The sequence below is a fragment of the Globicephala melas genome, chromosome 3 (assembly GCF_963455315.2).
Source record: "Globicephala melas chromosome 3, mGloMel1.2, whole genome shotgun sequence".
Lineage (NCBI taxonomy): Eukaryota > Metazoa > Chordata > Mammalia > Artiodactyla > Delphinidae > Globicephala > Globicephala melas.
The window spans coordinates 76,047,686-76,073,603 of record NC_083316.1 but is presented as its reverse complement, the minus strand read 5'-3'; the positions used below and the strand labels follow the sequence as shown (position 1 = coordinate 76,073,603).

Genomic DNA, 25,918 nt, shown 5'->3' with positions numbered 1-25,918 from the left:
TTAGTTGTTGTAACTGTCAAGTCTAGAGCCAACACTTTCACATTGATTTAACACATTTTGCAATCGAGAAACATTGAGAAAAAACTCAATGTTAGCTAAATAATTTGTGTTATTGGCTCTGGGGAAATTATTTGTGTAAGGAACTTCGAGAAATAATTTCTTCCATTTGATACTTTAAAATTTATCCACATTTTGCTAAGCATGCTGCTTAATTAAAAGAGAACTGGGAATCAAGGTAAGAAGAGAATTGGCAGTAGAATAGGAAAAGCTGCATCTTTTCCAAAAGCTAGAATAAGGTTTCTTTGAGTTAAACAGTAGCATAGCATCAAAAAAATTGCAATCATTCCATCTAAGGTTTGTGCCCTCACGTCCAAATGTAAGTGTATTTTTTTAGAATTTTCTTTTCAGAAACTGATACAACAGTGTGCGAAGTGTGGCAGATGAGAACCATACCTGTAAGGGTAAATGAATTATAACTCTGTAGTGATGGTAAAATCGTGTCTTAAACTCAAGACTTTTTCTCGATGACCCTGACATTAGTATGCTACCTGACCGAACTGTATACAAGTAACTTAGGAAAATGTAATTAGTTTCATTAAGAAATAGATTTCATGTAAAAAGCACAGGTAGATTGCATAGATGATCTCTGATATAATTCTAGCTAAACTTAAATTACTCAAATTGCTGCACACCCTAAAGTACTTCAGTTCGTTATTATTTTCTGATATGATTTTTGGAAGGATCACTTTGAAAGAAATATATATCCTTAAGCAAATGAAATTCCATGTGACTAACAGTCAATCAAATATTTATTGAGCACCTACTATGCATAATTAAGTATCATGTGAGGTGCTGGACCACTACCATCTTAGTTGCTAAAACAAAATCATGGAATAATCAAATAAATTACAAAACGGCTTCCTCTACATCACAGTGTCAAAGGCTGATGATTTCCCATAACTGTCATCAGTTTCCCATAATATTACCATAACTGACACCCAGAAACAGGATGCAAAACATGAAAGTTTAAAGGATGCATGTAATTTAAATGTTCTCTTTAAAAGTGAGTAACTGTGCTTTTGATTTCCTAAAGGCAAATTGGTTTCACTTTATAAAAGTCTGAGGATTAAGTAATAAAATGTCCAATATGAATCCATTGCTTTGTTTCCAACTAAATAGCCACCTTTTCTTAGTATTCGTTTATTTTTTAAATTATTTGGGGGGAGCTTCAGTTAACTAAGGAATTTATATCTTATATATTAAATGTTATATCATAAAACTAGGAAGTTTTTAGTAAGGAATTAAGCCAAATTTGACTACGTATATGTTTATAAATAAGATTTCTGTTATCATTCTTTAAAAATGCTCTGAAGGTCTGTGGTATTAAATTTTTTTGTTAAAAGGAATGGATATTATCTGGTTTATTTCAGAATTTTAAAATATGTTTAAGCAGTTCTACTTTTTAAAATAAAATGTTAGACTCAGATATATTAATCAACAGCTAATAAAGAGGTAAGTATATTCTTTTAAAATTACAGAAATAATCCTCTCTAAACTTTACTACCATTGTATCAGATATGAATAAGACAAACTTTAATTGAAATAAAAAAACTTTATTCAGAAAAAGAAAAAAAACTTACAGTTTATAAACATCCAAAGTGTCTTTAGCATATATAATTTTAGGGTTTTCACTTGTCTTAATTTTGCTGAGCCAATCAAGTATTCTCAAAACACCTCAAAATTTAGCTAAATATTTGTTTATTTTTAGGAACTCTCAGAAAACGAAGTGGTTGGATCTTATTTCTCTGTGAAGTCTTTCTTTTGGAGGGTAATGTCTAAATCCTTTATATTAATGTTCCTGACTTTTGGTTCTGAATAGTTATTTTGAGAGTTAAATGTGAATTAAGAAATTCCCTTTTTAAAATAGGTTCTCAGAGAGATGTATTCATTTGTCTTCTTTATTAACTCTTATTCTAAGTCATTTAGGTGACTCACTCTTCATTTTTAAAAACTAAGAACTTCATATATTTAACATATTGCTTTGAAATCAGTTCCTTGTGGGCCCAAATTTATCCCAGATTCTTAACAATTAGAGGCCCACAGATCTTTCAGGAATATGATGGCACTGTCTAGAGGGTCCATAAAGGTTCTTTTTCCCTTCTTGTAAAATCTGTTTCATCTATCTGGGAAAATTTTACTTCTATTACAGTGATCTTGTACTATACACATACTAGATAGTGTTTTTTCTTTGGGAAAAAAAATCCTATGAATTAGAAAACAGCAACTCTGCTTTTGCTTTGAATAAAAAAAAAAAAGAAAATTCCACAGAGAACTTGTTTTCAGTGCCATTGCAATTTAATGTTATTTACGCTTTCATGACTTAAACATAATGAGTTCTGTCATCCTTTTCCTCTGCTTTAATTCTGCATTGTGCAAGGCGTAATTTATGCCTTTTTGCTAATGATTTATGCATTTTTACTAATGCACTCACTGCTTTGCCTTCAAAAGTTTCCCTCTTTCTTTGAATGTTCACACTTGGCACGTGATTACCTAGCAATAGATACTGCAATGAAAATGCTACACTCATAGAACTTTGCCATTTTCTTTTTTTTTTTTTTTTGCGGTACGCGGGCCTCTCACTGTTGTGGCCTCTCCCATTGCGGAGCACAGGCTCCGGACGCGCAGGCTCAGCGGCCATGGCTCACGGGCCCAGCCGCTCCGCGGCATGTGGGATCCTCCCAGACCGGGACGCGAACCCGTGTCCCCTGCATTGGCAGGCGGACTCTCAACCACTGCGCCGCCAGGGAAACCCTGCCATTTTCTTTTCTTGGCTCTTAAACTGCTCATGACTGAAAACTACATTTCTCCTTTTAGAATTTTAAGATTTGTTGCAGTGTCTCATAAGCAGACTGGCAGGTACTAGATTAAGTCATACATCGACTTGACCAGTGAGCAAGTAAACCCACATCTATCTTCTGCCTCCTCCACACACATTTTTTTTTTTTTTTGCAGTCTTGTATTTGTGTGAGCTCATTTTAATTATTATAGCCTCTTCATTTCCTTTCAGTCTACTGATGGCTGCCTTCACTGATGTTATTCTGTATCGTTGGTAAAATAATATTTCCTCTTATATGTTCATGCATTATCCATGAACACACAGAGTGACTGCTTTCGAATTGTCCCATTACTTTAAATGGAAAATGGCTTTTGGGAAATTTTTTTTCTCTGTTTTCTTAAGACCCACAATTACTGTAAATTCATATGCCAACCAAGCAGAATTCAGGGGTGTTCTGTGTTGTGTCTGTTCTGCATGCGGCAAATATGCAGCATGATCATTTTGAAGACTTGCCACCAGGACCAACTCCATAAACACTACTTTTCAAGGGTTTTCTTTTCAAACGATTTTTTTCAGCATCTTCTTTTCACTTTCTACTTCCAAATTAGTCTTCCACTTATCAGTACTTCCCATTTGGTTGTATCCATCCTTAAATATTCTTTATTAACCTTTCTCAATCTCTTAAACTGTCTTATTTTATTTATTTTTGTTTGTTTGTTTTTTTGTTTGTTTGTTTTGCGGTACACGGGCCTCTCACTGTTGTGGCCTCTCCCGTTGCGGAGCACAGGCTCCGGACGTGCAGGCTCAGCAGCCATGGCTCACGGGCCTAGCCGCTCCGTGGCATGTGGGATCTTCTCAGACTGGGGCACGAGCCCGTGTCCCCTGCATCGGCAGGCAGACTCTCAACCATTGCGCCACCAGGGAAGCCCAACTGTCTTATTTTAGAATATCAAATATGCACATTTAAAAGATAGCTTTTTTTGTATCTGAAGTACAGTGGTCTATTGTCTTTCTTCTGAGCATATATTGAGTGACAAACAAATGGAGTCATAAAAGCAGAACCTTTCGGGGTCATTTATTTTACCAATGAGGAAACTAAGGCCCAGAGAAGTGATGCCATTGCCCTGGAGTACCTAAATGGTATGATCAGGGCCAATATTTCTCTTTCTGAATGTCATAGAAATAAATGTTTTGGTGAAGACTTAAAGCACTCGAGTTCCTTTTGGGGTTGATGAATAGAGATGCGATATATAAGTAGAGGTGCCCCTTAGTTAGTCTTCATTGACAGCCTTTCAAATTCTTATTGCGTTATGTGACCCTCTCCTCCGCAGCTCCTTAAGCCACCAATGAGTAGATATGTTTCAGGGCTGTGATGTTGCTGTATTTTAGGTTCCATTTTACAAAATCAGAAAATCAGTGACCAAGTCTGCTTTAGATCAGTGTGATCTTTCATATTCACAGTCAAAGGTCACTCTGATACCCAGCCTCATTGACCTTTGCCCCAGCAATATTTGTATTCTGATGAACTTTTAGAGGAGATGTATATGAAAAGAGGTTTCCCATAAGATTTTCAGATATGCAGAAAACCTAACAGCTCAGATAAAATCTTACATGAAGAGACTATGTGTGCTTCGTGAATTAAATAGAATGTGATTTGAAAGAAAAATTTAACAGGTTATTTTTAAGGATTAATACATGTGTCCAGGAGACAGTACCTGAGTTACACCGAGTGAAACTAAACCTGTTGAGAACTTGCTCAACGAATGTCAGTGCTACTTGCTGTATCTTAATTTTCTTGAGAGCAGAATAATGGAAAGAAAAGTGATAAAGGGATATTCTAATTTTTCCAAAAGCATGCCATTTATAATTTATCAAAACATGGTATCTTAGGATGCAAAACATTAAGCAGTGGTTATGGCAATTATCGTGTTTCTCATGAGAGTAATAAAAATGTGAAGCCAATTGGATTACTCTAAGTCAGAATTTCATTAAAGACTTTTAACTTCCCATTAAAGGATGGTAATTCAGTGCAGTTCTTTCAAATATTTAGTACATTTAAGTTCCTTCTCAGTTATCTCCATTGACTAGACATTTAGATTCTGATGACTGAGGGCTAATTGAGCAATCCATCTTATGAGAGCATTGTAGTGAATTAAAGAGAGATTTTAATATTGTTTAAATGGAGAAGGATGGGCTATGCCAAGATACCTCATACAAAAAAGTGGAGAATGGATCGTAATATGAAATGGGTGAAAAGGAGTGCATAGAATAGAGAACAATCCAGAGTTATGTGAGAGCACTACCTTGTGGTAGGATCAGACAGAAGTATGGTTAAAGGAAGACCCTGCAGACCAAGGAGAAGAGATATTGCCTTTGTAAAACAAGAATGTGATCCTTTGCGGAAGTGTTTACATTCTGAACAACTCAACTGTATATGACATACACCCAAGAATAGTTCAGGTATTATTTCTATCAATAGGTGTGAAAGTAAGACCCTCAGGAAAAAAAAATTAACTTTTAATTTAAAGTCTCGAAAAATGTCTCTGTAAGTCAAACACAGGACTCATTATTTCTTTACCATACCATTGGTAGAAACCTATAGATTACTTCAGCAAACCAACAGGGTTACAAGTTATATGGTGCTTTTCTATTAGTATATATTTTGAGCAAATATAGTAAAAGCTTAAGATCATTTGTTTGGCCAGTTAAGTTTAGAGAGGGTAGTTAGAACATCTGAAGTAAACATAAATACCTTCCTGACAATGTAAATTGTATCAAGAAGCAGTAAAAATAGGAAAGAAGGTTTAAAGATAAAAACCTGGAGAATTTCTCTAAGTATTATAGTGCCAGTGAATCATCTTCTAAGAAAAAAAGGGATCGAAGCCTTATTATTAGATGAGACACTTCAAACTAGGCTGGACAAAGCACTGGGAGGGTTTTCTGTAAAGGCAATCCTGCTTTGAGAGGATGGATGGACTGTAGAACAAATCTACTTGTTGGACTTATCATCCAGGTGCAATTCACTGGAATAAACTCAGCAGGAAAAGGGAAAGATAGAACATGCCTGTGCCTGGGATTGAGCTAATAATTGCTCCACGCTCCAAGCTTTGCAGCACAAAACAGTCATTCCAGGCTGTCATTATCTCTTCTTTGTAGTGTCTGTGGATCATTTGATTAAATAAAAGCATGTGCACCTCTGTGCTGAAGATAGAGGAAAGGGCTGCCTCCACACACAGCCATTGTAAAGACACAAGCAATGTCTTTCACTCCAGTTTCATAGTGTCTAGGTCTCATTTAGAAGGATTAGGTTGTACACAGGTTAAAAAAAAAAAAAAAAAAAAAACAAGATAACAAAAGCCAAGGATTATTTGCACACAACAGGGAGAAAATTGGTATGACTGAATGTTCCTTTAGCCACCGTTAAGTCTAAACAGACTTTTTTGGTTTTGTTCTCTGTTTTAATCAGGATCTAGAATAATAGGAATTTATCATTAGTGATCCAGTTTTTAAGGAATGCAATTAGTAAACTTTATTAATGAGAACTGGAACATAGACGTGTTCTTAATTTGTATGAAAGATTCTATAACTTCACCGCCTTTTTAATGAGACTACAGTTATAGAGTACAGTTAACTCTCATATGTTTTGCTTAACAATATATGCTAGAGTTACTACCACTCGAAAACTTTTTCTTCCTTTAAGCCCTTGATTAGCCTTTCTTAGTAACCTATTCCCAGGGATATATTTCATCTAAACATAAGTCAGAGTATTTCAACAAATCCTGTACAAATTAAACGCATTTTTGGGGTTGAACTTCATAGGCTCTGTCCACAAATTGAGATGTAGTGGGGAAAATCGTCAGTTATCAGCAATTCCAGATTCAAATCTCAGACTTGCCAATCTCTAGCCATTTGGCGTTAAGTAGGGTATTTATCTTCTCTGTGCCTCAGTTTCTGTACCTTAAAAACACTTGTCATGAGAAACACTGGATTATGAAAACTCCAGCACATAATACCTGCTCAATACATGTTTACTTCTTTGTGCGATCTAACCCATCTTTCAGACTGGCCTAATTCAGTCCTCCTTGTTGATATCAGTAAAGCTGATGATTCTCATCATAATTCTGTTGTTTGGAAACTTTGTCTAGCTGCTCTAGAAGTCATTTAATACAGACTTTTAGCTCCACCATGATAATTTCCTTCCATTGTTTCCTGTTCATCTGTATCTTTTTTATCCATCTCTTGCTGCTCTTGGTCTTAATAGTGAAGGGAACTTAGGCTTATTTTTTTAGTAGCAAAGGCAACAAAGATAAGTATTGTGTGGGGCAAAATTTCTCTGTTACTTTAGAAATATCTCTTTAAAAGTTACAGAGGATTCACATGTGGGATGCAGTTAACATGATTATAGTTATTGCCTGTCCAGGCAACATTTATTCTTCTGGAGCCTTACCACTTTTTTGACATTGGAAACAGTCTCCAGAAATTTTGGAGCAACAGACTTGAGAAAGTGATTCTTTCCATGATTTCTCTTGCTCTGTTTCTTTTCTCTGCTACACCTACTAATAAAACCCTGAAACCACTCAAACCGGATCCATCACCATACAATCTCTGCACTTTATTTTCTTGACCACTGCAGCATTATGTTACTAAAGAAGGAGCTGGAAACTATCGTGGCATTGGCATTTGTCTTCACTGTGTTAGGAGACATTTTCTGACAGTGACTTGAGAAGCAAATACATATTTTTTTCAAATAATATTTTTTAAAGAGTGATGCTAAACTGATTGACATGAGGTGTTGATAGTTGCCCAAAGATTTCCCATACGGCTCTGATCATTCATTTCCATCCAGACATGCGGCAGGACTGCTCTTCCTGTCCTGGGCTTCTGCAGAGCAGAGCTTCAGAATGCTCATTACCAAAATGCACAAGTAAATTCAACCAGTTTGTTTATGTTTTCTGAGCTTACATGAGCTGTGAACTCTCATGGCTGACTTACTCTCCTGAAAACCATTCCGTATCCTAACATCTTTTATGTATATGAAAAGGGATTGAAGTCTTGAATTCGTTTGCAAGGGATAATGTGCATAAACTAATATTCTGTTTAAAATGCCAGCTCACTAATTCTAAAATCTTACTAAAGATACATGTCTGTGACTAATTACCTGAGACTTTGAAATTTGTATTATTACCTGATATCTTGATATTCTTTATTAAATCTGAACTTGGACGAATATTCCTTATGAGAGTGGATCTCAAACTTCAGTGTGCATGAGAACCACATGGGGCACATGTTGGAGAAACACGTGCAGCTCTGCCCACAAGAACTGAATCATATCCTGGAGGATCAGGCCTGGCGATTTCAACAAATTGCCCGTTAAAACTGGGGAATTACTGCTTTAAAAGTTCAAAGAGTACTTTTTCCTTTTTGGAGTTGGCTCTTTGCTTCGAAGCTGGGTTGCTTTTCCTTTTTATTCTTCCCTTCTTTTTTCTTTCCCTCCTATTTCAACAAGGACATAGTTGAAAACATTACCTTAGATGACTAAGTACCAGCTGTAATATGTTAATTTTATTGAGGGATTTCTTGGATGTATTTAACACTCCTTGCCCTTTAGGTGCTCAATAAGTAATTTTTGGTTGACCGATTATCAATTATTCAGTTAATTATTTAGATACATCCTATTAGAAAAATCATTAACAAAGGAAATAATAAATTAAACCACATAATTTTTCAATGGCCTCCTATTTCTCTCTTTAAATGTTCCAAATATCCAGACCAATGTGCTTTTCTCATCAGTAAATTAGGAAGCAGAACTAAAGAGGGACTTTAATTAGCATATATAGTACCCATGCCAGAGAGTGGATGATGTCTACGATTATAGTAATTAATACTAGTTATTAGAACATAGGAGAAGACCAGTGTGCATGTACCTTAGAACTTTCAAAACAGGGGCGGGGGGTGGTGGTCTCACACTTGAGTGCGCATCAGACCCCTCCTCCCGGGAGGGCTGGTTAAACCAGAGCAGTGAGCCCTGCATCCAGAGCTGATGATTCCGTTGGTCTGGGATGGGGCTAAAGAATCTGAATTTCTAACAAGTTCCTGAGTGACACTGATGCCACTGCGCTGTGGACCATACTTGGAGAACTTTGCTATACAGAGGAAGGAAACTTTAACCAGAACAGCAAGTTACTCAGAAGCTATGTTGGGGAGCATTAACGCTAGTGCTTTTCAAAGTTTGTTTGTTTTAGTTGTGGAATTCTACTTGTTCCCCAATGAGTTCCCCAAAACTTTGATTTAAAAACTAAGTTTAGTATTAGCTATCTTAAGTGGACTAAATCTTCTCTGTTTGTGGAATATACTTTTTTTCCATTCAGACCCCCACCACCCCCCCTGACCACCCCCCTCACACAGAGCAGTGCTCTTGGTACATGGGGGCCTGGTGTACTGTCTGGAACCGTAGATAAGAAAACTGAGGCCCAGAGAGGGAGCAATGTGCCCAAGTCACATAGTCAGAAATTGCTAGAAAGATGCAAGTAGACATTTATGCTAAGCCCTTGTCTTTTCTCCTGTTGATAGCCTAAGTTTTGGGGGTTTTTTGGTTTTTTTTTTTTTTTTTGGTACGCGGGCCTCTCACTGCTGTGGCCTCTCCCGTTGCGGAGCACAGGCTCTGGACGCGCAGGCTCAGCGGCCATGTCTCATGGGCCCAGCCGCTCCGCGGCATGTGGGATCTTCCCAGACCGGGGCACGAACCCGTGTCCCCTGCATCGGCAGGCGGACTCTCAACCACTGCGCCACCAGGGAAGCCCAATAGCCTAAGTTTTATATCTTCCCCCTTTACCTTATAATTTTATTTCAAGTTCCTGTTCTTCACACTCAAACTAAATATTTATCTGTTTCATGACTATGTAGCTGGTCAAATCACAGCTGAATTAAGAAGTCTCTTTTTAGAAGAGTACCATTTTAACAAAAATAAATTAAAAAAAAATCACTTTAAAAAATGATATTTGGTTAGTATGTTTTTAGAACCCAACCTTTGTTTTCCTTTTAGCCTTTTATACAGGTCACCTTAAATTCCACAATCACTAGCCCTGTTTTTGTTAAGAAATATTCTCCCCTCCTCCACCCCCCACCCCTTAGCTTCCCAAGTCGTTTTGGGAATGTTCTTCCAGGTTATAGAAAAGCATTTGGTCACAACTAGTGGCACTAGGTAAAGCCTCCATTAAGTTCATTCTGTTTCTGTGCAAGCATGAAGGATCCCATGGAAAGCATTCCTTCTCATCTTAAAAGTAAAATTCTTGTTCTCCTGTGAAAAATGGGAGGAGGAGAGAGCAAGTAAGGGTTTCAGACATGGTACCATTCAAGAACCTAACTCAGCATTGCTAACCGAAGTTGCTGTGTAACCTAGATTGTACCCAACTGTTATTTGATGAGTGCAGTGTATGACTTGTGCTGCTAGAGTGTGTAGGATATGTCATTAAGTATATCCATCTGCAAGCTGGAATGTTGTAAGTATGAATACATGTGCTCGTATGACAGAGAAGTGGAAGGTGATGCCATGTATTAGCCACATAGGAAAACATAGACCGAATGTCATTTCAAATATAAGCAACTCACCTAACTGAAGAGTACCCTCTAGCAACATTGTACTTAACTCATGACTACTTTGAAACCTCGGGGAGAGTCTCTGCCCTAAAGACCAATATTGGAAGAAGCTCGGAATAAAGGTCAGAAATACTGGATTCTGGTCCCATATCCACCATTTATTAGCCCAGCCACTTGGAGCCTCAAATTCCTCATCGGTAAAATGGAAATAGCAGGACTTGCCTTCCTACTTCATAGGGTTTTAGTGGAAACCAAATTATGTAATGTATATATAGGCACTTTCAAAGTCTAAAGCTCTATATAAATGGGTAGTTTTTAACTCCTTAGTCTTTGCTAAGATAATTATTTCTTCTTACTTGCCAAAAATTTGTTTTCCTTCTTTGCCACTCATACCCCTTAACAAAAGTTTCAGATGCATAGTTGAGAACCTGATTCTCTAGAGTCTGCTGTTGGAGTCTCAAGAGCAGCAGTAGTCAGATAGATAGATAGGCACTGAAATCGATTGCTGCATTATATAAAATAAGTAGCATGAAATCTTAGAACCAAAAAAAAAAACTTGAAAATTATTTGGTGCCATGAATTCTAAACAATTATTTTAATCTGAGAAATCCTTGGTTCAAACAAAATCAATGTGGAAACCCAATGTATTGATATAAAACAGATGGGAGCAGAGGGGCTTCACTGAAGTGGGGTATGGAGTCCTTTGGAAGTTACAGGTGCTGCATGTAACCTTGGCTTCTCTTCAGAACACAGGTGACACTGCTCTTGGGCTCACAGAGGTGAGGGATGTGTAGACAAAGTCCTGTATTGATATTAATAAGGCAGAGCCACCAAGAAGTGGTGTTTAAAATTTGCTGATCACCAAGGCAGGGAAATACGCAATGTGATTTAGAAAGATTTCCATGGACATGTTCAAATATTAAAAGTATTATCTTTCGAAGAATATAGTTTTCATTTTCCTAATAAGCATCCTGAAATGCATGACTTTTGATGATAAATAAAAAATGGCTATGCCATTATGATGGTGTGGGGAAAAAGTAAGAATTCAAAGTGGGAGGGGGAGTTATACAAAATAAACTATCACTTTAGTGTGGAAGGAATTAGGCCAAAAGTAGAGCTAATCCATAATTTAGAAGTGGAGTACTCTGAGGTTGAGAGAAACATTGAATTTCTTCACGAAATCACTATAAGTGAAGAAAACGTGCTTGACAACATAAAAAAAAAACAGCAATTTTTATAATACTCCTTGGTTCTGGATCCAGATTGAAAAGATCTTTAACATTTTAGCTACTTTCTCTGGCTTGTTTTATATGCTATTTAGTTCAAGAGATTATATGGCATTTTTAGACTTGCTGATTTTTAAAAATTCTGAGTTTGTTCACTGGCTTGAGTACTGTGACTTAGAATTGAGCAATTAAAAGTTATTAAAGAAAATGTTCAAATACTAGAGAACTAAATCCAGAAACATACCTGCCAATATAAATCACATATGTAATTTTTAAAATTTGTGATGCAAGTTTCAGGCATAAGCAAGCTATCTCGGGAGGGCATATTGACTTTGTTCTGTGGTACCTTAAGTAGTTTTTTAGAGAGCTGAAACTCAGTTATCTCTTATTGTGGCAATAAAGAAGTTTTAAAATTGTCTGAACAGAACTTAAAACTAATCTTAGAACTAAAAACCGCCTGTAAAATCCACTTGTAACACGAAAAAAAATTTTCAAAAACTGTTACTGACAAATGCTAGATGTGTTTATTATGATTTTTGATAATAAAAACTTTGAAGCAGCAAAAAAACTGTTACTAATTAAAAATTACATATCACAGTGTGGATGAGGCCTTTTACATTTATATTTATTTATACATATTTAGACAGGCATATTTGACACATATGCAAATATTCTGTGATATTCTTAAAATATCTACATGTAATTTTAAGAGTTGAAGTAGACTGTATTTTGAGCACACACCTCTCTTACACAACAACCTTAAATTTATGAGATAATTTCATATTTATCAATAATTATATAATAACTAATAATCTATTAATTGTTTTTATTTTAAAAAATTGTAACTGCATATTTTTTATTTTTGAAAAACTATAACAGATGAAAGAGTAACGCCAAATGTGGTATTTTGGTTTAAAACACAGTAATCTAATTCTTTTTTCCTTTGCCACAAGTTTCAGACCCAAAGTTTACGTCTGTCAGACGTACACAGAAAACCACATCTTTGGAGAGGTATAGTCAGCATCACATTGATTGAGGGGCGAGACCTCAAAGCGATGGATTCAAATGGGTTGAGTGACCCCTATGTGAAGTTCCGGCTTGGACATCAGAAGTACAAGAGCAAGGTGACCTATCTCTTTTGTGTTTCCATCAGTGCTTGGAAGGCAGTGGTTGGTTAATAGCCATGCTCTGAGACGTGAAAACACTAGACACTTTTTTAATGCTTTACAGAACTACTTTTCAACATCATGTCAGGCAACAGTGCTAACAATTGTATTGCATTTCTTACTTTATGTACTATGTGACCTTTGGTAAACTATTTCTCTATGTCTCAGTTTCTTCACCTATCACATGGAATAATACTAGGAATAATTTAATTAATTAATTAATACTAGGAATAATACTAATCTCTTTAAAAAAAAAAAAAAGCCGGATCAAACCTAAGTCAGTGCTCAAAGAATGTTGGCTACTATTACTACTGCATCTAGTACTAGTACAAGTACTACAAATAGCACTATTTGACATGTATGAAAAATCTTTGTGCATTACTCTGAACCATTTTTTCAAACTGAGTTGCACCAATGCAGATTGCAAGGTTTTAAAAATGTACTTAGAAAACAGAGGGCCAAGGTCCTGCTGCCACTACAGCAGTGTGCCATGGCACAAGTTCCTTTGCCTCTCCATACCCCCATTTCCCCATCTGTGAGAATGAGAATTAAAATAATGCCTGCCTAATAAAGTTACTGAGAAGATTGAATACTATGTGTCATTCATGTAAAGAGCTTAGAATATTGCTTTGCCCATAATAAATACTCAGTAAACAGTAGTAGCGGAAGGAAGAGGAAAAGTAGCAGCAGTAGTAAGTATATTATGTAATAACACTTGTATTATTAGTAATAACGTATTATATTAAATATTCATATCACTACCATACTATTAACAGAAATAATAATAATTAGTAAAGGTCATAGTAGTCATGGTTATATAGTGATAGTTACATTTATCTGTGTTGCATCCAAATACAGCCTCTTTTTTTTTTTTTTTTTTTTTTTTTCGGTACGCGGGCCTCTCACTGTTGTGGCCTCTCCCGTTGCGGAGCACAGGCTCCGGACGCGCAGGCCCAGTGGCCATGGCTTACGGGCCCAGCCGCTCCGTGGCATGTGGGATCCTCCTGGACCGGGGCACGAACCTGTGTCCCCTACATCGGCAGGCGGACTCTCAACCACTGCGCCACCAGGGAAGCCCAAATACAGCCTCTTTAATGGTCAGCTTCTATAGCTGGTATTCATTGACAGCTTGGGACAACTGATTACACCCATCTTGTATTAGAAATATCACAGAGGTGATTTCTTAGCAGGCTGATTTACCTTCTTAAGTGCCCACATCGAAGGGGAAGGCATCACTTCTGACCTATAGGAAATCATATAGGGAAGAGAATCCTACAGAAGAAAACTGAAAGCTTAAGTTCTTTTTTGGCCAAATAAGTAAGACGGACCACTCTCCAAAATACTGAAGGAGTTCATCTGAACCCAATTATGAGACATTTGAATTGTCATATCATCCATCCAGTGCTGTCTTTTTTTTCTCTGCCATGGGTTTAATAATAACATTTTAAAGAAACTACTGATCCCCAAAATAGGTACCTGTGACCATTTCTATCTTGTCTTTTATCAATTAACATTATTTCCCTGTTCTGGTAGGCTTAAAACATTACTTATTTTTATAGTTCTGCTCTTTAGGTATGAAATATGAAACCCAGCTATGGACATGTGTCTCTCTTTGCTCTTTCTTTCCATGATCTATTGCTGATTAATTTCAGATTATGAACTTTAAAAATTGTGATTCATTTGCGTTACCTTTGCACATAACATACTTCATTGCTTTCAAAGTCTTTACATCTGAAGATCTGTCTCTCATACATTAAAAAGAGAAAAGGCCGCTACAGGCCCTCCTGCTAAAAAGAAAGAGTAGGGAAACAAATATGAATGTGGTCTAACTCAATGGTGATGGAATTTTAAAACACATCAGTATGAGTCACTTGATTCATTGATTCAGGTGTCTTATCTGAATACTTGAAGTTACAAAATTACATGTCAGATAAGATATCTTTCTTATATATGCAACACACACATATTCATATTAATTCACAAACATTAATTCACAAACATTTTTGGCATAGTGCTTTGGGGAAAGAGATCTGAAGCTCTAATAAAAGACTTGAGTTAGCGTCTAGCTACTAAATCCTAGTTACTGTAGGTGGGTCACTTAAACCTCAGGTCTCAGTTTCTCCATGTATAAAATTGGGATGATACATCAGTGCTATAATTTTAAGGTAAAAGTTTGCCTGACCACCCCGAAATTACTTTTTTTTCCTCTTTCTCCCACAGAACTTCATTGTCCACTTTCTTCATTATTCAGCTCGCAATTCTTATGTGTGTGGGAAGTGAGGGAAAAAAACTCTGGGAATCCTCATCTTCCTTTATTATAAGATGACAGACTACGAGTTATATCTGTGTATTAACTGGTTATGTAAAATAAATGCTAGTATCTGAGTGAGCTATTCCACTTACAGACTCTTTGCCTTTTCTATGTAGCTCATATCTGTTATCTGTTACTCAAAATAATGAGAGGGTGCCTGTTGGTTTTCAGGACACATTCTTTTGGGTTCTCTCATACAACATGTAGTAAAGATGCTGAGATCTAATGACTTATTTCCGTCATTTCTAGAAGCTCACATGCTTTTCTAGATAGTACATAAAGTTTGATTTATATCTCAAGTTAAATTTTTTAAGACTGATATTGAGGAGATAGTAATGACTTTTTCGTTTTCCAGATTATGCCAAAAACTTTGAATCCTCAGTGGAGAGAACAATTTGATTTTCATCTCTATGAAGAAAGAGGCGGAATCATTGATATCACTGCATGGGACAGAGACGCTGGGAAAAGGGATGACTTTATTGGCAGGTTTGTGCAATTTGGTATTTTTGGATCACCCTAGACAGGCTGAGCTTTGTTGTAAGTCTGGTATTATAATTGATCTTTACTGTTTTGAAGCAAGGGATCTTATCATGGTAAGGCAATGCTTGGGTGAACTGAAAAATAGATTTGAAGACTGACCAGTAGGTGGCAGTTTTGACCACTTGATGGACAGGCTATCCATCTGAATTTGATATCCAGAAATTTTCTCCAGATGTCAGGAACATTGTGCATAAAAGTTACGGGAGTTGAGAAAGAGGAATCTCATTTGATATAAGATACTTAAAAGGAACAAAGAACATATTCAAAGTCTGCAAAGTGATCTGAGATAATATTACTTTTCATAAAGCATATTGTGACTGCAAAATGCATTGTTTCATACAACTCCCTGCAAGGTAGAGAATCTTGATAATCTCCTAGGAGTTCATAAATCTCCCAGGAGTTCAAGTTTCAGCGAAGGAAGTGTGTAAGTGAGGCAGATCCAGGTTAATCTGATAATGTGGTGAAGAAAAGAGTATTCTGAAGCTTACATGACATCTCTGCACAGAGACAAGGTTATTTTGAATGATTGCTTGAATTATATGAATTGTTTTCTAACTTTAAAGCCTATTTTAATATTTTCAATAGTTACATATGTGTCTTTATAGCAAAACACATTGAAACCTGCCAATACTGAAATAAAGCATGGTGTACAGAAGAATTTGTTAGTTTAGAAAATTCTTTCTTCATCATAGTTGACATGATTTCCAAGTCTCTAAACATACAGCCTGAAGAAATGCATACATACTAATAATAATAAAGGGAATTTTACACTAAAAAAGCAAAAATAGGAATCCAACACAATATATTTGTCTCTTTGGCTTTTGTTATTCTAAGAAATATGTTTTAAACAATGGTTTTCTTCATAGTATTATAAAGTGAGGGGTCACAAATCAGCTTCAGTTAACCTTTAATATTTTACTTATAAAATGAAATGAGAAAAACACCACTGCAAGCTAATGCTGTATTACATTTCAATCCTTTTTAGAGGACAAGCTTTCACTGCATATTTTTTCCCTCTAGTAAAATACTATTTTCAGTGTTTTCTTAAAGTTCTACCTTGCTCTCTTTGGGATATACCACCGGCTTAAGTATCAGTATAGATCTGTTAATACATTGAATACATTTTAGTATATATATATGTCTGTTTCCATCTTCTGCTGAAGTATCAGTATAGATCTGTTAATACATTGAATACATTTTAGTATATATATATGTCTGTTTCCATCTTCCTCAATAAGCTATGAGCACTTTCAAGTAGATGCTTTCTAGATATTCCTTGAATAATTAATTCATTTTCATAATTTATAGCAACATTAGCTCTATTTGGTGACCACAAGGAAATCAGAATGGCTGTCATATGTAACTTGCTACCTCAATCTCATTACTTTGTATTCAAACTTGCTTATCATAGTAAAATAACGAAGTGATTGATGAAATGTACTGGCTCCTTGTACTTCTGGGTCCACATTACATGAAGTCCTTCTTATCCTTTTTTCCATTTTTTTCCCATAATGACAGATACCCTTTTACGTATTTTTCTTTCTTTGAAAAGCATCTCCAAATTTGGAAATTATGAAAATTTCTCAGCCCATTTTGTACTGGCCTTTCCCTTTTCCTCACTTGATAATATTACAGATTCTTCAAGGGCATGGCTAATTATTTTAATAAATGTTTGGCAGAGAGGTGGACTTGTTTATCTCACTTCATCTCGTTTCTATGGGTTTGTCCATATTTGGTGAACTTTGAGAGAACAGTGATAAATGGCTGGTGTGAAGATCATAGTGATTGCTCTAGACAACTAGGAGAGCTGAGAAGGTTTATGAAGTTTGGAAAAAGAGAAGAAATCCATTTTTGGAGCTTCTGGGTTGGTGAACATGTGCAGGTGCTGGGGGAGTGCTGTGCCCTGAGAGGGCATGGAAGCTCCGCACCCGTTACACATACCTTACCCTGTGCATTTCTTCCATCCAGCCATTCCTGAGTTATGTCCTTTCATAATAAACTAGTAATCTAGTTGGAAGTGTATCCTCCCTTCTTATTTTTTTAGCTGTTAGAGGTGTTTACCACCTGCATATAGTTTCTGGCTTGGGCTTTGCCTGAGTTGTTGGATGAGTTCTTTATGCCCGTGGCTATTACACAGGAGAACCTTGCAAGCAGGATCAAGAAACCCTGGGCTCCAGCACCCTCATTGCTTTGATGGGCAAATCTGTGTGCTCTGCTTCCCAGTATCTTGGTTGGATTAAAACTGGCTTGGATGGTGAGTCCAAATAGTACCATTGAAGAATTATAGGGATTTCTAAACCTCTCATTTATTTTGAATGACTTACATTTATTTCGAGTTACTTTTTTTTCTAAATATAATAAAAACTTATCTGGCATCAGCCTCACTAAAAAACATCACTTTTGATCATATGCCAAATATAATTGCCTAAGAAAGCAATTTGAGCCAAGAAGTTTTGGAGTAAACAAGAGCACAGGTAGACAAGAAGACTCATAGGACAGCTTTTGAGTATCAGTTTAAACCGTTTTACACAGTAAAGGGATTTATTGTTGAATTTTGAGATAAGCAAAGTGGACAATACAAAATTGTTGTACACTTTGCTAATTTAACAAAGATGCCTGTTTCAGAAAAAAGGAAATGACCCTGGCAAATATCATCACTTCCAAGCTACTTGATGGCCAGATAGCAGCAGATACTCTTGGTATCTGACTTTATACTTACTAAATTGTACTTTACACACATCCTGCCACTGAAGAACAATATATTATTAGATCTAAGTGGTGGGCAAGAGTGTTGCATGTGTTTATGTCAAGGTTGTGTGGTAACAGTGGAAATAATGCAGATTATAATAGAATCCCTTGGTCCTAGCATAGTTTAGAAGAGAATAGTTACCTTCTAATTAAATTTGAGTTCTAAGATTAAAGTAACAGGAGTAAAACTGTCATCAGGGTCTTCTGTATTCTTTTCTTTTTTTTCCAATTTTTGAATTTTATTTACTTTTTTATACAGCAGGTTCTTATTAGTCATCAATTTTATACACATCAGTGTATACATGTCAATCCCAATCGCCCAATTCATCACACCACCATCCCCACACCCACCACCGCTTTCCCCCCTTGGTGTCCATACGTTTGTTCTCTACATCTGTGTCTCTATTTCTGCCCTGCAAACCGGTTCATCTGTACCATTTTTCTAGGTTCCATATATATGCGTTAATATGTCATACTTGTTTTTCTCTTTCTGACTTACTTCACTCTGTATGACAGCCTCCAGATCCATCCACGTCTCTACAAATGACCCAATTTTGTTCCTTTTTATGGCTGAGTAATATTCCATTGTATATATGTACCACATCTTCTTTTTTTTTTTAACAACTTTATTGGGGTCTAATTGCTTTACAATGGTGTGTTAGTTTCTGCTTTATAACAAAGTGAATCAGTTATACATATACACACGTTCCCACATCTCTTCCCTCTTGCGTCTCCCTCCCTCCCACCCTCCCCATCCCACCCCTCCAGGCGGTCACAAAGCACCGAGCCGATACCCCTGTGCCATGCGGCTGCTTCCCACTAGCTATCTACCTTACGTTTGTTAGTGTATATATGTCCATGCCTCCCTCTCGCCCTGTCACAGCTCACCCTTCCCCCTCCCCATATCCTCAAGTCCGTTCTCCAGTAGGTCTGTGTCTTTATTCCTATCTTACCCCTAGGTTCTTCATGACATTTTTTTTCCCTTAAATTCCATATATATGTGTTAGCATACGGTATTTGTCTTTCTCTTTCTGACTTACTTCACTCTGTATGACAGACTCTAGGTCTATCCACCTCATTACAAATAGCACATAAACAGAAAGATAGATCAATGGAACAGGATAGAAAGCCCAGAGATAAACCCACGCACATATGGACACCTTATCTTTGATAAAGGTGGCAAGAATGTACAGTGGAGAAAGGACAGCCTCTTCAATAAGTGGTGCTGGGACAACTGGACAGGTACATGTAAAAGTATGAGATTAGATCACTCCCTAACACCATACACAAAAATAAGCTCAGAATGGATTAAAGACCTAAATGTAAGGCCAGAAACTATCAAACTCTTAGAGGAAAACATAGGCAGAACACTCTATGACATAAATCACAGCAAGATCCTTTTTGACCCACCTCCTAGAGAAATGGAAATAAAAATAAAAATAAACAAATGGGACCCAATGAAACTTCAAAGCTTTTGCACAGCAAAGGAAACCATAAACAAGACCACATCTTCTTTATCCATTCATCTGTCGATGGGCATTTAGGTTGCTTCCATGTCCTGGCTATTGTAACTAGAACTGCAATGAACACTGTGGTACATGACTGTTTCTGAATCCTTTTGCAAGCTGTTGCAACATTCTCTGTCTGTATTATATTTTTTTAATTAATTAATTTTATTGAAACATACTTTACATGTAACATGTAAATTTAAGGTGTACAATGTATTGATTTAATAGATTTATATATTGTAACATGATCGCCATCATAGCTATAGTTAACACCTCTATCATGTCACATAATTATCTTTTTGTGGGTGTGTGGTGGGAATAATTAAGATATGCCTCAATTCACTTAGAAATTAGAGACTTCTGGGAGTTGATTGGTGGATGGTGAATAAATTTAAAGTTGATTATGGAGGGTAATACTCTCCCATCAATGTCTAATAATGGTTTTTAAGGATCCTGTCTGAATTAGTCCCAAATTTGGAACACGTGAATGGATTAGATTATCTACACACACTAGTGTACTGTGTTATAGTTTTTTTATTAATCACTTTATTTTCCAGTTTGGGTCACATATAATGATTTTTTTTTCTTTTTCCTTTTTTTTTTAACGTCTTTATAGGAGTATAATTGCTTTACAATGGTGTGTTAATTTCTGCTTTATAATAAAGTGAATCAGCTGTATGTATACATATATCCCCATATCTCCTCCCACTTGCTTCTCCCTCCCACCCTGTCTATCCCACCCCTCGAGGTGGTCACAAAGCACTGAGCTGATCTCCCTGTGTGTGGCTGCTTCCCACGAGCTATCCATTTTACATTTGGTAGTGTATATATGTCCATGCCACTCTCTCACTTCGTGTGAGCTTACCCTTCCCCCTCTCCGGGTCCTCAAGTGCATTCTCTACGTCTGAGTCTTTATTCCTATCCTGCCCCTAGGTTCATTAGAACCTTTTTTTTTATTATTATTCCATATATATATGTTAGCATACAGTATTTGTTTTACTCTTTCTGACTTAATTCACTCTGTATGAGTCTCTAGATCCATCCACCTCACTACAAAAAATTCAATTTCCTTTCTTTTTACGGCTGAGTAATATTCTATTGTATATATGTGCCACATCTTCTTTATCCATTCATCTGTCCATGGACACTGCGGTTGCTTCCATGTCCTGGATATTGTAAATAGAGCTGCAGTGAACATTGTGGTACATGACTCTTTGAATTATGGTTTTCTCAGGTTATGTGCCCAGTAGTGGGATTGCTGGGTCATATGGTAGTTCTATTTGTAGTTTTTTAAGGAACCTCCATACTGTTCTCCATAGTGGATGTATCAATTTACATTCCCACCAACAGTGCAAGAGGGTTGCCTTTTCTCCACACCCTCTCCAGCATTTATTGTTTCTAGATTTTTTGATGATGGCCATTCTGACTGGTGTGAGGTGATACCTCATTGTAGTTTTGATTTTCATGTCTCTAATGATTAGTGATGTTGAGCACTCTTTCATGTGTTTGTTGGCAGTCTGTATACCTTCTTTGGAGAAATGTCTATTTAGGTCTTCTGCCCGTTTTTGGATTGGGTTGTTTGATTTTTTGATATTGAGCTGCATGAGCTGCTTGTAAATTTTGGAGATTAATCCTTTGTCGGTTGCTTCATTTACAAATATTTTCTCCCATTCTGAGGGTTGTCTTTTGGTCTTGTTTATCGTTTCCTTTGCTGTGTAAAAGCTTTTAAGTTTCATTAGGTCCCATTTGTTTATTTTTGTTTTTATTTCCATTTCTCTAGGAGGTGGGTCAGAAAGGATCTTGCTGTGATTTATGTCATAGAGTGTTCTGCCTATGTTTTCCTCTAAGGGTTTTATAGTCTCTGGCCTTACACTTAGGTCTTTAATCCATTTTATTTTTGTGTGTTGTGTTAGGAAGTGTTCCAATTACATTCTTTTACATGTAGCTGTCCAGTTTTCCCAGCACCACTTATTGAAGTGGCTGTCTTTTCTCCATTTTATATTCTTGCCTCCTTTATCAAAAATAAGGTGACCATATGTGCGTGGGTTTATCTCTGGGCTTTCTATCCTGTTCCATTGATCTATATTTCTGTTTTTGTGCCAGAACCATACTGTCTTGATTACTGTAGCTTTGTAGTAGAGTCTGAAGTCAGGGAACCTGATTCCTCCACCACCGGTTTTCTTTCTCAAGATTGCTTTGGCTATTCAGGGTTTTTCGTGTTTCCATACAAATTGTGAAATTTTTTTGTTCTCATTCTGTGAAAAATGCAATTGGTAGTTTCATAGGGATTGCACTGAATCTGTAGATTGCTTTGGGTGCTATAGTCATTTTCACAATGTTGATCCTTCCGATCCAAGAACATGATATATCTCTCTATCTGTTTGTATCATCTTTAATTTCTTTCATCAGTGTCTTATAGTTTTCTGACTACAGGTCTTTTGTCTCCTTAGGTAGGTTTATTCCTAGGTATTTTATTCTTTTTGTTGCAGTGGTAAATGGGAGTGTTTTCTTAATTTCTCTTTCAGATTTTTCATCATTAGTGTATAGGAATGACAGAGATTTCTGGGCATTAATTTTGTATCCTGCTACTCTGCCAAATTCATTGATTAGCTCTAGTAGTTTTCTGGTAGAGTCTTTAAGGATTCACTATGTATGGTATCATGTCATCTGCAAACAGTGACTGCTTTACTTCTTGTTTTCTGATTTGGATTCCTTTATTTCTTTTTCTTCTCTGATTGCTGTGGCTAAAACTTCCAAAACTATGTTGAATAATGGTGGTGAGAGGGGACAACCTTGTCTTATTCCTGATCTTAGAGGAAATGGTTTCAGTTTTTTACCATTGAGAACAATGTTGGCTGTGGGTTTGTCATATATGGTCTTTATTATGTTGAGGTAAGTTACCTTTATGCCTACTTTCTGGAGGGTTTTTATCATAAATGGGTGTTGAATTTTGTCGAAAGCTTTTTCTGCGTCTATTGAGATGATCATATAGTTTTTCTTCTTCAATTTGTTTATATAGTTTATCACATTGATTGATTTGCGTATATTGAAGAACACTTGCATTCCTGGGATAAACCCCACTTGATCATGGTGTATGATCATTTTAACGTGCTGTTGCATTCTGTTTGCTAGTATGTTGTTGAGGATTTTTGCATCTATGTTCATCAGTGATATTAGCCTGTAGTTTTCTTTCTTTGTGACATTCTTGTCTGGTTTTGGTATCAGGGTGATGGTGGCCTTGTAGAATGAGTTTGGGAGTGTTCCTCCCTCTGCTATATTTTGGAAGAGTTTGAGAAGGATAGGTGTTAGCTCTTCTCTAAATGTTTGATAGAATTCGCATGTGAAGCCATCTTGTCCTGGGCTTTGGTTTGTTGGAAGATTTTTTTTTTTTTAACATCTTTATTGGGGTACAATTGCTTTACAATGGTGTGTTAGTTTCTGCTTTATAACAAAGTGAATCAGTTATATATATACATATGTTCCCATATCTCTTCCCTCTTGCGTCTCCCTCCCTCCCACCCTCCCTATCCCACCCCTCCAGGCTGTCACAAAGCACCGAGCCAATATCCCTGTGCCATGTGGCTGCTTCCCACTAGCTATCTACCTTACTACGTTTGTTAGTGTGTATATGTCCATGCCTCCCTCTCGCCCTGTCACAGCTCACCCTTCCCCCTCCCCATAACCTCAAGTCCGTTCTCTAGGAGGTCTGCGTCTTTATTCCTGCCTTACCCCTAGGTTCTTCATGACATTTTTTTTCTTAAATTCCATATATATGTGTTAGCATACGGTATTTGTCTTTTTCTTTCTGACTTACTTCACTCTGTATGACAGACTCTAGGTCTATCCACCTCATTACAAATAGCTCAATTTCGTTTCTCTTTATGGCTGAGTAATATTCCATTGTATATATGTGCCACATCTTCTTTATCCATTCATCCAATGATGGGCACCTAGGCTGTTTCCATCTCCGGGCTATTGTAAATAGAGCTGCAATGAACATTTTGGTACATGACTCTTTTTGAATTTTGGTTTTCTCAGGGTATATGCCCAGTAGTGGGATTGCTGGGTCATATGGTAGTTCTATTTCTAGTTTTTTAAGGAACCTCCATACTGTTCTCCATAGTGGCTGAACCAATTCACATTCCCACCAGCAGTGCAAGAGTGTTCCCTTTTCTCCACACCCTCTCCAGCATTTATTGTTTCTAGATTTTTTGATGATGGCCATTCTGACTGGTGTGAGATGATATCTCATTGTAGTTTTGATTTGCATTTCTCTAATGATTAATGATGTTGAGCATTCTTTCATGTGTTTGTTGGCAGTCTGTATATCTTCTTTGGAGAAATGTCTATTTAGGTCTTCTGCCCATTTTTGGATTGGGTTGTTTGTTTTCTTGTTATTGAGCTGTATGAGCTGCTTGTAAATTTTGGAGATTAATCCTTTGTCAGTTGCTTCATTTGCAAATATTTTCTCCCATTCTGAGGGTTGTCTTTTGGTCTTGTTTATCGTTTCCTTTGCTGTGCAAATCTTTTAAGTTTCATTAGGTCCCATTTGTTTATTTTTGTTTTTATTTCCATTACTCTAGGAGGTGGATCAGAAAGGATCTTGCTGTGATTTATGTCATAGAGTGTTCTGCCTATGTTTTCCTCTAAGAGTTTGATAGTTTCTAGCCTTACATTTAGGTCTTTAATCCATTTTGAGCTTATTTTTGTGTATGGTGTTAGGGAGTGATCTAATCTCATACTTTTACATGTACCTGTCCAGTTTTCCCAGCAACACTTATTGAAGAGGCTGTCCTTTCTCCACTGTACATTACTGCCACCTTTATCAAAGATAAGGTGTCCATATGTGCATGGGTTTATCTCTGGGCTTTCTATCCTGTTCCATTGATCTATCTTTCTGTTTTTGTGCCAGTACCATACCGTCTTGATAACTGTAGCTTTGTAGTATAGTCTGAAGTCAGGGAGCCTGATTCCTCCAGTTCTTTCTTTCGTTCTCAAGATTGCTTTGGCTATTCGGGGTCTTTTGTGTTTCCATACAAATTGCAAAATTTTTTGTTCTAGTTCTGTGAAAAATGCCAGTGGTAGTTTGATAGGGATTGCATTGAATCTATAGATTGCTTTGGGTAGTAGAGTCATTTTCACAATGTTGATTCTTCCAATCCAAGAACATGGTATTTCTCTCCATCTATTTGTATCATCTTTAATTTCTTTTATCAGTGTCTTATAATTTTCTGCATACAGGTCATTTGTCTCCTTAGGTAGGTTTATTCCTAGATATTTTATTCTTTTTGTTGCGATGGTAAATGGGAGTGTTTTCTTGATTTCACTTTCAGATTTTTCATCATTAGTATATAGGAATGCCAGAGATTTCTGTGCATTAATTTTGTATCCTGCCACTTTACCAAATTCATTGATTAGCTCTTGTAGTTTTCTGGTAGCATCTTTAGGGTTTTCTATGTATAGGATCATGTCATCTGCAAACAGTGACAGCTTTACTTCTTCTTTTCCGATTTGGATTCCTTTTATTTCCTTTTCTTCTCTGATTGCTGTAGCTAAAACTTCCAAAACTATGTTGAATAAGAGTGGTGAGAGTGGGCAACCTTGTCTTGTTCCTGATCTTAGTGGAAATGCTTTCAGTTTTTCACCATTGAGGATGATGTTTGCTGTGGGCTTGTCATATATGGCCTTTATTATGTTGAGGAAAGTTCCCTCTATGCCTACTTTCTGCAGGGTTTTTATCATAAATGGGTGTTGAATTTTGTCAAAAGCTTTCTCTGCATCTATTGAGATGATCATATGGTTTTTCTCCTTCAGTTTGTTAATATGGTTTATCACATTGATAGATTTGCGTATATTGAAGAATCCTTGCATTCCTGGAATAAACCCCACTTGATCATGGTGTATGATCCTTTTAATGTGCTGTTGGATTCTGTTTGCTAGTATTTTGTTGAGGATTTTTGCATCTATGTTCATCAGTGATATTGGCC

At 36.7% G+C, this 25,918-nt stretch overlaps 1 protein-coding gene across 16 annotated transcripts in view; it reads left to right on the top strand.

The window, feature by feature from the left end:
• Positions 1-25,918, top strand: part of MCTP1 (multiple C2 and transmembrane domain containing 1) — a 541,550-nt gene that overhangs the window by 304,311 nt on the left and 211,321 nt on the right. For 12 of the 16 annotated variants that reach the window (XR_009563429.2, XR_009563431.1, XR_009563434.1 and 9 more), the window contains 3 exons: positions 1,769-1,828; positions 12,612-12,782; positions 15,491-15,621. Coding sequence is in view for 11 of the 16 variants with exons in the window: in XM_060296021.1 (XP_060152004.1) it covers positions 1,769-1,828; positions 12,612-12,782; positions 15,491-15,621 (362 nt within the window). In the remaining 5 variants the exon portion in view is untranslated. The remainder of the gene's footprint in view (positions 1-1,768; positions 1,829-12,611; positions 12,783-15,490; positions 15,622-25,918) is intronic. The other 4 variants (XM_060296018.2, XM_060296017.2, XM_060296020.2 and 1 more) reach the window with 1 other exon arrangement.